Source organism: Pundamilia nyererei, unplaced genomic scaffold (assembly GCF_000239375.1).
Source record: "Pundamilia nyererei isolate P.nyererei 1_Seehausen unplaced genomic scaffold, PunNye1.0 scaffold00067, whole genome shotgun sequence".
Lineage (NCBI taxonomy): Eukaryota > Metazoa > Chordata > Actinopteri > Cichliformes > Cichlidae > Pundamilia > Pundamilia nyererei.
In genome coordinates this window covers 1,296,823-1,313,371 of record NW_005187468.1, presented here as the reverse complement: position 1 = coordinate 1,313,371, position 16,549 = coordinate 1,296,823, and the positions used below count along the sequence as shown (strand labels likewise).

The 16,549-nt window shown below is 38.8% G+C and overlaps 1 protein-coding gene across 1 annotated transcript in view; it reads right to left on the bottom strand.

Annotated features, from left to right (window-relative positions):
* Positions 1-7,909: 7,909 nt before the first annotated feature.
* fhl3a (four and a half LIM domains 3a) overlaps positions 7,910-16,549 on the bottom strand; it is a 28,578-nt gene continuing 19,938 nt past the window's right edge. Inside the window, exons 2-6 of the mRNA XM_005736090.1 lie at positions 14,227-14,391; positions 13,075-13,249; positions 9,900-10,069; positions 9,562-9,748; positions 7,910-8,950 (exon numbers count right to left, since the gene is read on the bottom strand). Coding sequence (XP_005736147.1) covers positions 8,799-8,950; positions 9,562-9,748; positions 9,900-10,069; positions 13,075-13,249; positions 14,227-14,382 — 840 coding nt within the window. The 5' untranslated portion in view covers positions 14,383-14,391 and the 3' untranslated portion in view covers positions 7,910-8,798. The remainder of the gene's footprint in view (positions 8,951-9,561; positions 9,749-9,899; positions 10,070-13,074; positions 13,250-14,226; positions 14,392-16,549) is intronic.

The window sequence follows — 16,549 nt, the reverse complement described above, 5'->3', positions numbered from 1 at the left end:
TTTTTTACGTTCAACATTATCACAGCAGGTTTTGAAGGAGTTCAATGAGTCCAATGAAGGAAATTTTGAAAACTGCTCAAACTTCATAGTCAGTCTGTTTCAATGCCACCAAACCTCTACAAGCGAAACCAAATCACACATTTTAGCAAACGAAAGACCTTTATTACTCACCACAGGTGGGCCTCCCAATATGTCATTAACAGGCGAGACAACCTTCATATAGTAATTGTTTTTCATAGATGTGTCATTTGTGGCTACACCGAAAATCGATACTGTGAATGAATTACTTGAAAATTAACAAAGAGTTAAAGTTTCATTATGTAAGAACTTCAAGGCTTATCATTTTTTTGTCTATGCACATTTCTAAAAAATAGAACAGCTCTGTGTTTTCTTTTTTGCATACTTCTGCAGTGTGAAAAATAGTACTGTACAACTGACTCATGGTGCGGATGTCTAGACACTAAAAAAACATGACCTGAAGTTGCTGCAACATCCGGCTTGTTAAAGTTTGCTCAAGTTTTTTTTCTTTTCTTTTTTTTGTCATTGTGACTGTCTTGATCTTATGGCAAATGAAAAGCGGGAAGATGGTCATTTTGAGTATGTCATGCATTAAATCATGAATTTTATTGTTTTTTCTTTCTTCTGGATCATGACTACTACGAAATGCTCACGATGTACAGTATGAGCAATTGCATTTTAACTCTGTAATACTATCTGACAAATGAATAATTTTGTTTCACTTTTTATTCTTCCAAAAAGAAGTTTATTTTGTAGGACAATCAATTTTAATTATTGTAGCTAACTATTGGCTTTTTTGTGGAAATTAAAATCAGCAAAGGTACCCATCAGTGGAGATTAATTTATAATCCATCCATCCATCCATCCATCCGGAGAGGACAAACCACAAGAGAGAGATTTAATCTCTCTAGTGTATCCTGGGTCTGCCTATGGGCCTCTTCCAAGTGGGACATACAGCGGGTGAAATAAGTAAAGAACACATCACCAAAGTAAATATATTTCCAATTGCTATTGTCATGAAATTCGCACCAGATGTCATCCAGTCATGGTAATAATCCAAAGAAATCAAGACATAGGTGTTTATAAATTAAATTATGTGTAGTAATGAGACATGACAAAGGAAAAAGCCATTGAACACACATAGAAAGGGAAGTGCAAAAAGCCATGAAAAGTCATGATGCAAGCTGTAATTAGAAAGCAATCCTGCCACTTAGTGCAAATGAATGTCAGCGATGTCATGCAAGAAACATCTCATGATGAGTAAAACTACCAAGCTCTCTCCAGACTTTTGCAACCTTATTGCTGCAAAGCATACTGGTGGCATTGGTTACAGAAGAATTTCTAATCCACTGAAGGTTCCAATTTGCACTGTTGGTGCCATAATCTGGAAGTGGAAAGAACATCATTTCACCACAAATCAGCCACAACCAGGTGCTCCCCACAAGATTTCAGGCAGAAAGTGAAAAGAATTAGAAGAGTTTGTCCAAGAGTCAAGGACCAATTTCTTGAGGGCTGTAGAAAGAACTGGAATCAGCTGGTTCAATTATTCTAAAGAAAATAATGAGTAATGCACTCAGCTGCCATGGCCTGCACGCCATGAAAGCATGTTGAAGCGTGTTAAAATTTTGTTGAACAATATTTAGACAAGCCTGTGAAATACTGGGAGAGTGTAGGTTGGTCAGCACTTTGGATGCCATACATCATGTTTGGATATCAAAAAGCACTGCTGTGGTGGGGCATGGCCTGTGATGCCATGCAGGGAAGGCGGACGTACCTGCACGGCATCCGCAATCACGCCCGCCGACTTAAATATTGTACTGGGTCCTGTGGTTGGGGTTGTTGTTGTTGTGGTAATGGTGAGCTGGCAGCGGGAGAGCTGCAGCTCTGTGTGTATTGTGAATAGCAACCGTGTGTGTGCTAATAAAGAATGCTGCAAAGCATGTTAATGTCACCGGGTCTGCCGTGTTCATTTACAACTACATATCACCCCAAAACACCATATCAACAGTGAGGTTTGTAGATGGGAACATCATGGTGTGAGGCTGTTTTTCAGCATACGTGACTGGCACACTTCACATAACTGAAGGAAGAATGAATGGAAAAATGTACTGAGACATTCTTGATAAAAATCTGCTGCCATCTACCAGAATGATGAAGATGAAATGAGAGTGTATGTGTCAGCAAGACAATAATCCCAAACACATCCAACGAAAGTCCAATTTAGAGAGAGAAAATAAAGCTGTTAGAATGGCCCAGCCAATCGCCCGACCCGAATCCAACTGAAAATCAGTGGAAAGAACTGAAGCTCGAAGTTCATTGAAGGGTCCCACAGAAACTTCGGGTTTTGAAGACTGTTTGTGTGGAAGAATGGGCCAAAATCACAACTTCTTCATAGAGGAAAATCTTGAAGCTGTCATCACCAACAAAGGTATTTTGTAAGATGTATTAAATACATTTCAGTAAGCTTTTTCAGTACTTCAATACTTATTTTACCAGTTGTGTGTCCCACTGGGAAGAGGCCCATAGGCAAACCCAGGAGAGAGATTATATCTCTCACTTGCGGTTTGTCCCATGTATGGATGGATGATGCAACCAGGAGGCATTTAAGTAAGAAACAACCCGTAGTTATCCAGTCCAAACCACCTCAACTGGCCCCTTTCAATGTGGAATAGTAGTGGCTCTACTCTGAGATGCTGGTGAATGACTGAACTTCTCACCCTATCTGTAAGTGAGATCCCAGCCACTCTTTGGAAGAAATTTCTGCTGCTTGCATCTGCAGTGTGATTCTTTTGGTCACTGCCTAGAGCTGAAGACCGAAGTTGAGAGTGAGGACATAAATCGACCAGTAAATGGACATCTTCGCTTTCACGCTTAGCTCGCTTTACCACAATGGACTGGTACATTACTGCAGAAGTAGCACCAATCTGTCTGTCAATCTCCTGCTCCCCTTTCCTCTCACTTGTGAACAATACATAGAGATATCTGAACTCCCCCACTTGGGGCAACAACCCATCCCTGAAACTGAGTAGGCACTACACCCTTTTACAGCTAATCTCATTTCCATTGCTTAACATGTGGCTGCAATCATCCCCTGAGTGAGCTGGAGGTCTCCAACTGATAAAGCAAACAAAACCACATCATCTGCAAAAAGCAGAGAAGAAATCCTGCAGCCACCAAAGTTCTCATGATAAAAGTTATGAACAGAATCAGTGACAAAGGCAGGCTTGGTGTAGTCCTGGAATGGACCTGACCTGGCTCTGACTGCCAGCAATATGGACCAAGCTCTCACTGTGGCTGAACAGGGACTGACTGGCCAATAGCAACTGGTCAAGTACCCCATACACCAGTAGCACGTGTAACAGAATTCCCCATGGGATGTGGTTGATTACCTTCCCCAATTTCACCAAACATGTGTTGAGTGGTTGGGCAAACTCCCATAAAATCTCAAATATCCTTGAGAGGTAAAAAAGCTGGTTTAGTGTTCCACGATGAAGACAAAAACAGTTTCTCCTCATGAATTGGAGATTCGACCAGCAGGTGGACTCTCTTCTCCAGTACGCTGGCACAGACCTTAGGAGTCCCAAAAGCTAACCAAACCTGGTAGTACTCTTCCAACTTGGCGACTCTCCTCAGCTCCAGTGTCCACCATTTGATTTGAGAATTACTGCCATGACAAGCACCAATTACCTTGCAATGACAGATCTGTACAGCTACTCTGGCAATGGAGGTATGGGATATGGGCCATTCAGACTCAGTGTCCCCAGCATCCCTCAGGATATGTATTGAAGTTCCTCCAAAGGTGGGAATTTGAGATCCTGCAGAACAGGGCCTCTGCTAGATATTCAAAGTGAACCCTCCCTATACATTTGGGTACTCCAGCCCTGTCTAACATCCATCCTCATCACCTGATCCAACTCACCACCAGTGTTGGTCAAGTTACTTGAAAAAAGTAATCAGTAACTAATTATTGATTACTTCCCCAAAAAAGTAATCCCGTTACTTTACTGATTACTTATTTACAAAAGTAATTAATTACTTAGTTACTTAGTTACTTTTTAAAAACAAGATTTACAACCTGAATAGGTGATAAAGCGATAGATCTTTCAGCCCAATTCTACTTTTTCTGCATAATCCATCATACAAAATGTAATCAAATGGAAAAGTCCTTTTTTAAAACTTGTTTTATTAGTTTTAATCTTTTAACTTTATGCATCAAGCAAAAATTTAATTATATGCAACATTCTCTGACTGGAAGAAATTTGTTTTAAACCTATTTAAACCTATTTTCTGCACATTCCAGCACATAAAATATATATATTTTTTGTGTTTACACTCAGTCTTTCAAATAGATGCAAGTAAAACACAGCAGAAAATAAATAAAGTCAAAGACAAGCGGTCCTGTTGCTCTATTTTCACTATTGCTTGGGAGTTTAGGGGTTTTTTTTGCTGTAAAAAGAAGTTTTCTTCCCACGCACAATGCTAATGGACGCTAATGTTTTTGTCACTTTTGGAATCAAACTTAAAGTAAGGTCAGTACTTCTACGCTTTAAATGCTGCACGCTCATACTCTCTCCCGCAGGCGATCCATTGTTGATCTGCACACAGCTATTGTCACGAACGTTGCACTTGCTTACGTCACTGTCATGAGACATTCTCGCAAAAAAATCACGGTTTTAGTGACGCAGTAACGCAGCATTCCTACGGGAAAGTAACGGTAATCTAATTACCGTTTTTGCAATTGTAATCCCTTACTTTACTCGTTACTTGAAAAAAGTAATCGGATTACAGTAACGCGTTACCGCCCATCTCTGTTCACCACCATCGCCCCTTTTTATATTCATGTGTCCAAGACCTACAGCTGTTGGTCTTGGGGTATGAATTACTCTTTGTCTGGTCCCCTCTTTGAATTGCTATCTTATCATGATGTACAAGTTTGTGTGGCCCAGTGATCCCAGGAGCTAAGTTGTTGGGGGCATTTGCTTCTTGTAGGGTCATCCAAGGCAAACTGGTCTTGGGTGAGGGACCAGGGTCCACAGGTTTAGAACTGCTCAGATTTAATATGGTTGTAAAGCTGTATAGATGGTGTACAGGAAGCTGCAAATTCTAATCAGAAGAAATACAACTTTCAGGCAAGTGAAGAAAAAAGAAAACAACTTTCAAACACAGGAAAGCAAACCATAACATCTTAATACTTTTTACTATTACTCAGTTAACCCTATCAAATTTTTTGCTGCTTAAAGTGTCATTTTCTATTTTCTATACCTATACACATTTACCAGACTAAGAAAGGCTGTTCATGGTAACCACAGCTTTGAAAATGCTCTGTAGGAAGAGACCACATACACACTGACTCAGTCAAATGAATTAAATCATGTAATCAGGAAAATGTGACATGAATTCATTAAACTATTTTTCACAGAAAAGTTTCACAGAAAACTTTGTGTCATTATAAACTGATCAGAATGTAATACTCTAAACTCAGTTTAATTTAATCCAAACATTTAAACATTAAAGCCTTTGAGAGTTGCACAAATCGTATTTGGTTTTTAAGGCAGGATGTCCGTGTATCCTCAGGAGACCATGAGTCCTCATATGGGGACATTACATTTGGGCTTTTCTGCTTTGTTCTGCTCATTAAAGTTTTTTAAACTTTGGTTAAATTAAAGGGACTTTATTGTGCTGTAAAATAAACTCACTGTTCCCATGAAGACATGCTTTCTGTTCAGAGATGATGTTCAGTTTTTTCTGTTTTCTGTTTTGTATCAGGCTCAGCCAACACCAAATAGCTAAGAGAATTTAAGAAAATGCAGCTTAAAAAAGTGCCTTGGCCTTAAAAGAGGTTAAAAACAGTAATTTAAAAAATGTTGATAGTCCTATTTGACTTTTTCATTCACTTTCTGTAAACTTTTGGGTTCTTAGCCCATATGATTCTACCAGTCTCACTCCTTTTACTGGTGTTTTATAGGCCATACAAGAAGCCTTTACATGCAACCTTCAGCAGAACTTGTGAATGCTATGCTGGACTTTTTAAACACTGTCTGCTTGAATGTCTTGATAATGGATAAAGAGTTTGTATAGCATTAAGCATTTATAGTCATGTTTTCTAATTCCTACTGTAAAAAATTATGTTTCTGCACTGGGAACTTGAATGTTATTTTCGTCTTTAAGCATGAAGCGCTAAAATAGATAACTGTTTATATTACATATGACCTTAAATCCACAAATCCTGTAACATGGCATCTCTCTGTAATCACTGTTGCCTGTTTCTGCATTCTGGTCCTACAAGTCAAACTGTTTATTTAAGGGTTGATGTTTTACTGAAACACGTTTAACAGCAAAATGGTGATTATAATCATTTTTATGTGACTGATCACGTAGGAACCCAAATAATGCTGCTATCTACACACTTCAAGGCAAACAAGGACATGCCTTCTTTGAGCTGTCCTGATTTTGAGGAACTTGTTTGTGCGGTAAACTTCATTTTGAATGACAGTGGCCACAAACACGTCTGGCAGAGTCAAAGGAAAGGAAAAAACATTCTGTTGTTGAAAACCACAAAGAGAATGACCCCCAGTAAAGGGCAGTTATAGTCAGGTTTTCATATGAATAAGCACATTTTTCTTCTGTTGCAAGCAATAACTGTGAATGATTAAACTGCTTGTTGGGATCGTGTGCCATATGATACAGTTAACTGTCTGCCTCTGACCCTTCCTGTTAGCCATCACCTCCCCGCCTGCCTCCTTCTTCTAATAAATTCAAAGGGGGCTTTGAGCGGAGCTGACCCCCCTAGTGAAAGTGCCATAGAGCAACTCCAGATGTGAACATCTTCCCTCTCTTTCTCTCCTCCTCTCTGTCTCCCACACTCTCCCACTTCCACCACCAGTGCACCCGCCCTCCCCCATGCAGCTACGAGTTTTCCATTTCCTTTTTTGGTGAAAAAATCTGGAACAGAGGCAGGGAGGAGGACATTTCGCCAACGCCGATAGGAGAGTGTATCTGGAGGTCTGTGTATTTGTGCTTCATCAAGGCAATGAAACAGTCGACTCAGCATAAACACTGGTGCATGTATATCCATTCAGGGACATACACACAAATTTGCGCCCGTGCTCCATTTTTCACACACACATGCGAGCACACACACATTCACACACCTACACACACACACACACATACACACAAATATCTTAAAAATATCAGAAAATTAAAGGCATACACTTTTCACTCTTTTATTACCTACGTCTGGTTTGTCTCTACCATTTTCTCACACTTTCATGCTCGACTACTCATTCCCCTGACTTTACACACACATACACAGAGATATTTTCTTCCTGGAAAGACATTTGCCAAAGTGGGGAGGTTTCTGGTTTACAGAGTAAACACAAGTTCACAGAAATCTTCATACATAATGACCACAATGATGCACAGAATATAAACATAGAAAATATAAAAACTGCTAAGAAACATCAAAATCAGTGTGAATTTATTTAACAAGTCTTCAAAATAAAACTAAGCATTCAGCCATATCAATTTTCATCTGAGTTACAGGTATGTTCATAGTTTTAATCCTGATGGCCTATTCTCCATCTTAAAATGTATATTTGCCAACTCTGACTCACCAGCATCAAAGCTGAAATAATGAAATTATTAAGGTATTTTTAATAGAATTTTCACAAGTGTATCAAACAAACTTACAATGAAAAAAACAAACAATAACAGCTTCAACAGAAACAAAATAATTAGTGTGGCCAATCACGGCAGGCGGTGCGTATTCCTGCCACACACAACAGTAATGTTGATGTTTCAGCTTCTTTTAGGTTATTAATGCTGGCTCTTTGTAGAATGTTATATATCTATATATAGATATATATCTATATATAGATATATATGTATAAAGAATTATTAAAACAACTAAAAAAGGAAATAAGATAAAATGTTATGTAAAAAGTGTCATTGCAAAGCTCAATATAAGCAGATACAAGACAAAAAATGCTCTGTATTTCTTGTGCCTTGTCCTCATAACAGCAAGTAACAGCTACAGGGAGGCAAAGTGATTGTTTTTATGTGCACGTACATATCTTACCCAAAGTGCAAATAATTTGGAGTGAATAATAAGAACTGACTACAATAATAAACATATGCTCAGCTTTTCATGTTCTCTCATTCGTAGTTTACCATTTACAAAAAAATGTCTAATTCTTTAAAATGTCCCACCTCTTTCTGGATCATTATATACAGTAAATTGTTAAGTTGAACAAAGAAAGACATACAATAGAGAAAGGCAACTGACACGTGAGGAAAGGAAACATTCAAAATGCATAAAACTGCAGTTATAAGAGCATTAAAACAGTAACTCCATTACACTTTTAAAATATTGACTGCAAGTTTCATCTACTATACTGTATCAGTGTTTGGTGTCTTTTCTTCAGAGTATGATTTCTACCTGAAGTTACATTATTGATGGAAACAAATGTTTTACACAGTTACAAGCAATTCGCACTTATAATAATAAGGCACTCCATGAACAAAATCTATTTAAAAAAATTTTTTTAACTTTGTGAGGGTTCATGCAAACAATGCAGCATCAAAACAGGATTTTGGACACCAGCTTTTAGATTAGAATCTGACATAGACGGGACATTGAGTAACTGATGTCTTATATAAAGAAATTGACCTGAGGCAGTATGTGTTAGCCTGTGTTTCCTGTCTTGGTAATTACTCAGGGTTCTTGCCATAATAAAGAGTAAGTTGAGGGAAAGGTGGGATTTTAGGAAATGAATGCTCTATAGGCTGGTGTGGCAGTCACGGCATAAGATTCTGTCGCCATCAGGGAAAAACCCAGCACCAACAAGCGAAACAGAGCACTGCGAGCAGGTGAAACACGGCTGATGCCACTGACGATCTTCAAATGAGATGTATTTTCCTCCTCCAAAGCCTGAAGAGCAAGGAAAAACAAATTGACTGCTGAAAGTTGATACTTGAAAATAAAATATCAGTTTTTTGACACTAAATTAACCTGACATTTTTTTTGTCTATAACAGGGGTGTCAAACATAAGGCCCGGTGGACAGCATCGGCCAGGCAAAGACTCCAATATGGCCCAGGGTTAGGAAGGCTTTCAGAAATGTTAACGATGAGTGGATACATTTTGAATTTTTTACTGTTTTCAAAAGTTTCATCACTAGACCAATGGTCATTTATACTACAGCAGGGTAGTTAGGTAATAGATAAAAAAATTACATGACAGAAAAGTTCATGTTTTTCGCTATTATTTACTATATAAATATATATTTTTTAATATTTGAAATTGTATTTTTTTGTATATCTGAGGGAATAAATGTTAAACGTCTTCATTAGTTAGTGATTAGTTTCAGGTCTTCAATGCATTCACCACTATTTTTTGCCATAAAGTCTCTGTATCTACCCTCTGTGGTCCAAGCAGTCTTCCATACCATACTGAAATTCAATGTATGTAGTGTATAAAGGTAGCACTACAAGTATATTCACAAATCAAGATAGTGATGTATACACCGTGATGCATTCTTGCCTGTGATGGGTTTGCTGCAGGCCTCACACTTCTTGGCGTACAGGTTTCCAAAGCACTTGAGGCAGTAAGGGCTGTCATCCCGGGAGGTGAAGTGCTGACCTGCCAGCTGGGTCTTACAGCTGGTGCACACAAAACACTCCTTATGCCACGGCTCATCACGATAGGTCACTCCACCTTTGGTCAGAGTCTTAAAAAAAGATCAAGGGTCATGTGGAAATCTGTCACACTACTGCAGAGATTTAATACAACTAATTTTTAACTCATTTTTTGAAGTGTGGCAGTTTACCAGTTTCTCAAACTGTAATAAGTCTTTATAACAATGTGGCAGCTTTGCTGACCTTTTTACAGCGTGTGCAACGTGGAGCAAACTTGTCCTCGTAGCAGGCCACACAGTAGTGCTCATCCTTGTCAGGAATGAAGGACTTTGAGCCAATCGGCTGTGTACCGCTGTGCTCGGTTAAACAGCCCTCATGCCAAGTCGAACCTGCATACTCGAGTTTTCTTGTGCCTACAGTAACAGAAGAATGGAAACAAGAGACAGAAAATGAATGATGGAAAGAATGAATATAAAAGTGCTAAGCTTGCATCATCTACACGTCTTTATAGGATAGTTACGATCATTTTGGTATTTTTTGTGGTTTTATTAAAATAGGAAATAAAACAGTTGAATTGCATGAAGACATATAAATTCATTTTGTTTCACTAAGATTTATTTTTCATCATAATACCACAGCCCCCATACTTCTCTCCTACAACTGGAAACTGGTGGCAGGCCTTAAAAGAAAAGGGATAATGCCATTTCCCCCTCTGTGTCCTCAACCAATCCATCTTGTATTCCACAGCTGTTGAGATTTTTATTATACTGGTTGGTTTATTCTACAGTGACGCAGTGGTTTGTGTTGGGCTGACATCTTGCATTACTGCTAACGTTTCCTCGCCTTAGGGTATATGTGCTGTTGTGATCTCTGATCAAAAACACTGAAATCCCCAGCAAAATCTTTCCAGATTAGAAACTGACATTAATAACTGTGGCTCAAGAAGCATAATATTAACTGATAGACATGCCTATTTGACAAATACAATAAAAGTGAACATGCTAAAATAGAATTCTGTTTTTCTTTCTTTTTTTTTTTTTTAGAAGAGAAAGCATTTCAAAAGAATAGCAATAAGCTTTAAAAACTTTATAAACAGGCAGTAAGTTTATAACAAAGCACGAAATCTCTGCACAGAAAGCCGAATTTCTAAAGAATGCTTTCTGCATGTAGTCTAAAGTCAGTATTCTTTAAATAGTCTCTTGACTCTACAGGCCCTCTTGATCTTACACCACAAAACTACTGTGTACTCTGCTTATTACAGTACACGTTTACAGTACACTTCCATAAATGGATTTCCCATATATGTGAGATGCAATCAAAAACTTTCACTTACAGCACAGGGATAAAAGGATTTCAATTTGGTTAACGTTTCATTCAAGGTCGTGTCCTTGAGCCATACACTGCTACGTTTTGATCACTTGCTTGAAGCTCTGTTTTGACTAGTCGCAGGCGTAGATTTGTGATACACACTGGATTTCCTCCAGCCTGTCAAAACAGCGACCCTTCAAGTTGCAAGTAACTAAAAGTGGTGAGTAGGGTGAGAGGTGAGTGAAGATTGTGCCCTTGTAGGACAGTTGTGTGTGCTGTAGTTCATTTGCACATAACGCCCTTGCTCAGACCTCTCAAAGGACTGGCATGGCTGTGCAGAGCCTTTGCACAATTTTGCAGACTGTCATCTATATGCTGTAACTGATTACTGTCACCAGGTGGCAGAGTCAAAAATGTGTGGAAGAACCAGTCTGTGGGCTGTTCTTGTGATGCTGTTGATCCTTCAGCCAGCCATGGAGACGATTGATGTTATAACATGCAAAGAGTTAAAGTGAAACCAAGCATTCAAAACAAAACAACTGCAGCCAGTGTCTGGGCTTTTTCACGCTACTGTTTTGATCTTTGGTATTATTTTGTTCTTTTTTCATGCTTCTGTCTCCCCTTTGCAGTGAATGCTCCCTTTCCTGCCCAGCTCCACTTTTCAACCAATCAGCAGTCGATCTACACGCAGCATCATCTTTGCTGAGCCATGCACTGTTGTCGTTTTGAGGACTGCACATCAGCGCATCTCTATAGAGATAAACGAATACTCACGCAAATGAGCACAAATACAGTACCATGAATCCCATTTTAAGACAGTAGAACTGGGCACTCTCAGTCTGATCCTATGGGAAAATTTCCCAGTGTGCCTGACCTGATGCACTGCTCTTCAGGCTTGAAAACTCCAAGCTCGTCTACTGGAAATACTATTTGGTGTCTGAGTTTATAGCCAGAGACTAAAAACCCAAAATGATATCAGTTAGCTTAGGTAAAAGTTAAATCACTTAAACTTTTTGGTGTTTTTTAGGTGAAGCAGAACATATCTTGTATGTTTTGTCTGTTTGAAAAATAGAAAAGAACTTATGCAAGACTTCAGTCGCCACAACAACAGAAACGCTAAATGATTTTCAGAAGTGAAGAAGAGGACCATTGTCTGCGACTGCACAACAACATCTGGTTGATGATCTTTGGCAATGGAATAATTTCAGTACTTTTATCAGAACAATCTTGATAACCAAAACAGTTTCTGTGGAATCTTTATACTGATTCAGTGTAAACTGTGCTTTTCTCCTCAAGTCGCTAGCACTAAGGCTATCATTCAGCTATTACACAATGATAAGTATGCTTCTGTTTTTTACAGGTGTTTATGTTATTTGATGACAAATGATGGCAACTGGACGCACAAAAATGAAACAGGATGAAGTAAGTGTCCCTGTAAATTTGTCTTACATAATACTGAATAAAAAAGAGGAGTAATTGGGGGAAGCCAAAGTCTTCCTTGAATTATTTGTAGATTATGAGGGCTGATAAAGATAGTACCGGGGACTGGAATTTGCAGATTTCTCTACTGATATGATCAGTTTACTTCCAGTCTGTCAGCCATTGGGATCTAGTTTAAACATGTCAATACAAGCAGACTATTCAAGCCTTGTCTTTGCCTCTTTATCATTGCTCATCCTTTTTTCTAAATCCATCCTGTTTTGCCTTTTTCTATAATTTTGACTTTACACTTTTCATTTGACCCTGCTTTCTGGAGTTTACCATCTTACAGTTCTTTTAAAATGATGTGCCTATATTTTAACTTTTCAATTTGAAACAAGTGGAATACATAAAAATAAAAGGAGGGACAAGGAGGAGGGGGTTAGTAAGGTATCATATTTTATGACAATGTTTTTCTATTTTATTGAATTTCATCTTACGGCTCGGCTCATGTTTCAAAATGCCCCACAACTTTACTTTTCTAAATGCCACTGGAAGCATACTTCATACAGACACAAAAAATAAAAACTGTAAACTGTTACAAACAAAATTTAGACCAGAAAAAAGACTATCATGCACATTTTATCTTCAAAGTCCCTTTGCACAGAAACATTGCAGCATCCACACATACCTGGCATGACAATCTTGTCACAGGCTACACACTTGGAGGAGAATTCATTACAGTAGCAGTCATTGCAGAGCAGTGCATCATCCTGGCTAGTGAAGGGTTCATCTGCCAGAGAGCGATCGCAGCGGAAGCAACGGAAGCAGTGCTCATGGTAATGCCGGTCTTCATAAAAGAGTTCCTGGCAGCAGAGCAAAGAAAAGACAAGGACACTGAAAGTCATTTCATACACTTACAAATGTGTCCAAGAAATGAAGTGACATTTCCAGGCATATAAACTAAGGGGATAACAAAAATACTAAAAAATAATTTGTGTTTATAGCATGAGCATTGAGGAGTTTAGTCCTGGGCTAGGTCAAATGTCTGTATATGCAGTGACAAGTAGGTTGCACATGTGCATGACTGTGATTTTATTGGTCAGGCATGTGGAGTGAATTCATTGTATACAGGGCTTTAAGCCAGGAAAATGCTGGCTTTATTTTTCATTTACCCCTCTTAAGGGTGTTGATAACTGAATGGAATGTTTTAGCTAAGTAAACTATCAAGCACTGTGTCATAACTCCACTTATTTGACTCCATTATGGACCATATTGTTTTAGCTGATCCACTTCATATTAGTGTTTTCCACTGAGGGAGGATTACATTTTAACTTGATTGTGGGGAAGAAATAGACATTGCCTAATGCTGCATTTTTACTATGTCAAAATTAGTTAGTTGGCATTTATGGACTTCTGTGGAAATTACCTGCATAATTGCTTGTTAAATTAGCCTCTACAATGTCTTGCTACGCAAAATATATAGATCACGCCTGGTTTACTATGAATTATGCATCATTAACATGACATAACTTCTGTTTTAGCCATTCAAAGCCATGTCCAAACACTGTAAAAATGGCATAAAGCTCATTGGAGTAGTTCTTTTGTGTGATTTATCTTTGTTTAAACAGTTAATACAAAGTCCACACTGTGGAAAGAGGTAGATCATTATTAGGAGTTTATTACATAAGGAAATCCTATATATACAATCATGTTTTTATCTTTTTATAACAACTATCGAATGCTTTTCAACTGCAAATCTAAAAAAATATTTCACTTGTTACTCTTGTTGTCGAGCACATAGCTGATTGCATGTTGGGTCACGTTGAAATGGATGCCTTACCCTTGCGTCATGGCCAATCAGTTCTTTGCACTCGTCACATGTGTTCGAGAACAAGGTGTCATAGCAGGGGATGCAGTAGGGGCTGTCATTAGACTGGATGTACTTGCGGCCATACAGCGATTCTTTGCAATTGTCACAGTCAAATCGGTCAGTCATCGTAATTTCCTAAAATAGAGAAAAGATGCATTCAGGTCATCAATGATTCTAAAGTAAAATGCTAAAAAGCAAAAGTGAGAACAAACAATAAAATCACAAGAGAAGAGAACAAGGAGGGAGCGTGCTCAAGAATGATTCAATCACCTTTTCCATCACAGCAGCCGAACATCAGTGTAGACTTTCACTGCCAATATTTATGCTGTAAATACTTCAGCTTGTACCAGCAATGGAGCTGAGCTCAAACAAAATACACAGCGCAAGTGGGAGCAAGTGGAAAGAGATGCAGGGAAAGGAGTGAGGGAGGGAGTTAGAGCAGTTCAAAATGCCTTTTAACGTTTTATTACTGTGTGATGAAAGTGTGTGGTAGGTGCAGAGGGAAGGGGGCAAAAGAGGGAGCTGTCACTTGCTGTCTTTGAGTAAAACACCTTCCTGTTTCTATGAAGCGCAAGCTAACGAGTAAAACGCCAAACTGAACAACCTCTGCTGCGATTATGACAGAAAGACGTAGTATATCTGCGCACATCACATGAAATCCACGTGCGTGTAAATATTTATGATGCAATGGTTTTTTTTGTATATAGCATCGACCACCAACAGATACAGAAATCTGGTGAAGCGTTTGAAAGTGTGTTTGTGTGTGTATGTCTGAACACAACTGCTCAGCAAGTGGCTTCCTTGCAGGACAAGATGCAGCTACAGTGTGTGCCTTATAGATAATAGGCAGTAACTGTCTATGAATATGGTTTCCGTTGTACGAAAGCACCCTTGATCATGACTGAGTGAACAACAAAGTGACAGAACAACATTGTGTGAGCATTATGGTAACAGTATCAGGTTGCCAAAACATTACAACATGGCTGGAGAAAAGCCCAGTGATAAGCTATACCGCCCTCTGGCAGGCTCTAGTGCTGGCTATTCATTCCCACCACCCAGTAACAACAATCATCGTTGATAAGACAATCAATCAAACTTTAAACTGCTCCATTGCTGCCTGTCTTACACCCACACCCTTAGAAAAACACCCACGGCTGCATGCACACAAGCATATTACACACAAATCCCAAAGGAGGCGTGTAAGTACACATACTGACATTTTTTGTACCAAAGGGGGAAAAAAAGAACAAAGCCAAGTCACACAGGATCCACCATCAAAGAAAAAAATAGTCTCAGCCTCTCAAGTTTCAACCGTCTCTGCCGCTTTGGACATGTGTATGAACGGGCACACATCACTACACTGCCATGTCACTCTAATTTAATGACTGAATGTCTTAAATTCTGGGGCTTATGCGAAAAGATCAGAATAAGCAGCTGTGGTTCTGTTGTGTTTTAACACTATATTTATGTACATTTGATACACCATCCATCTAAGAAACTGCTGCCATTGGCCCACATAACTACAACGTCAGGATTAGATCAGCAAAGTATAAAGCTCAAAAGCAGCACTGCGACCTTAATATTATCTGCACGTCACGTTAACATACCTGGCACTGCTTTCCAGGCAAAGGTACGGGATGAGGCATGACTCACAAAGCCAGAGAGTCAGTGCTATGACGTCTGATATCAGATTAAATTTCCACAGCAAATCACACACGTATTTATTGCCTGTTTCATATTCATACATGATCTGTCCATTATGATAATAAAGTATATAGAAGTTGTTAAAGTAGAGAAGTGAGATGTTTACACTTCGATTCCTTAAAGAGTAATAAACAGTCAGCCTTTTTTTTTTTTTAGGTTTGTCTAGTTTCCCTGTCTAAAAACTAGTTTAGGGTTAAGTATCCAAAGAACTCAGTGGAGCACAGATGAACATTAGAAGTAATTGCAAAATTTTCCAGAACCAAGTACAAATATATTGCATGTAATACTTCAAGAATCAGAACAAAGGCTGTTTTTTTTTTACTCCCAGGACTTGTAGTGTTACAGTGAAGTGATTTACTTCAAATACCAATCCAAAGCCTAAAATGAAGTTCTAACAGCACAGACTCTCACAGAGAGGGGCATGACGTCAGTGCACTGACCCTGCAGTGATGGCTTAAGACGTGACTACATGCAGAAATTGTTGGCCACTAATCAAAAGAGAAGAGAAGAGAAGAGAAGAGAAGAGAAGAGAAGAGAAGAGAAGAGAAGAGAAGAGAAGAGAAGAGAAGAGAAGAGAAGAGAAGAGAAG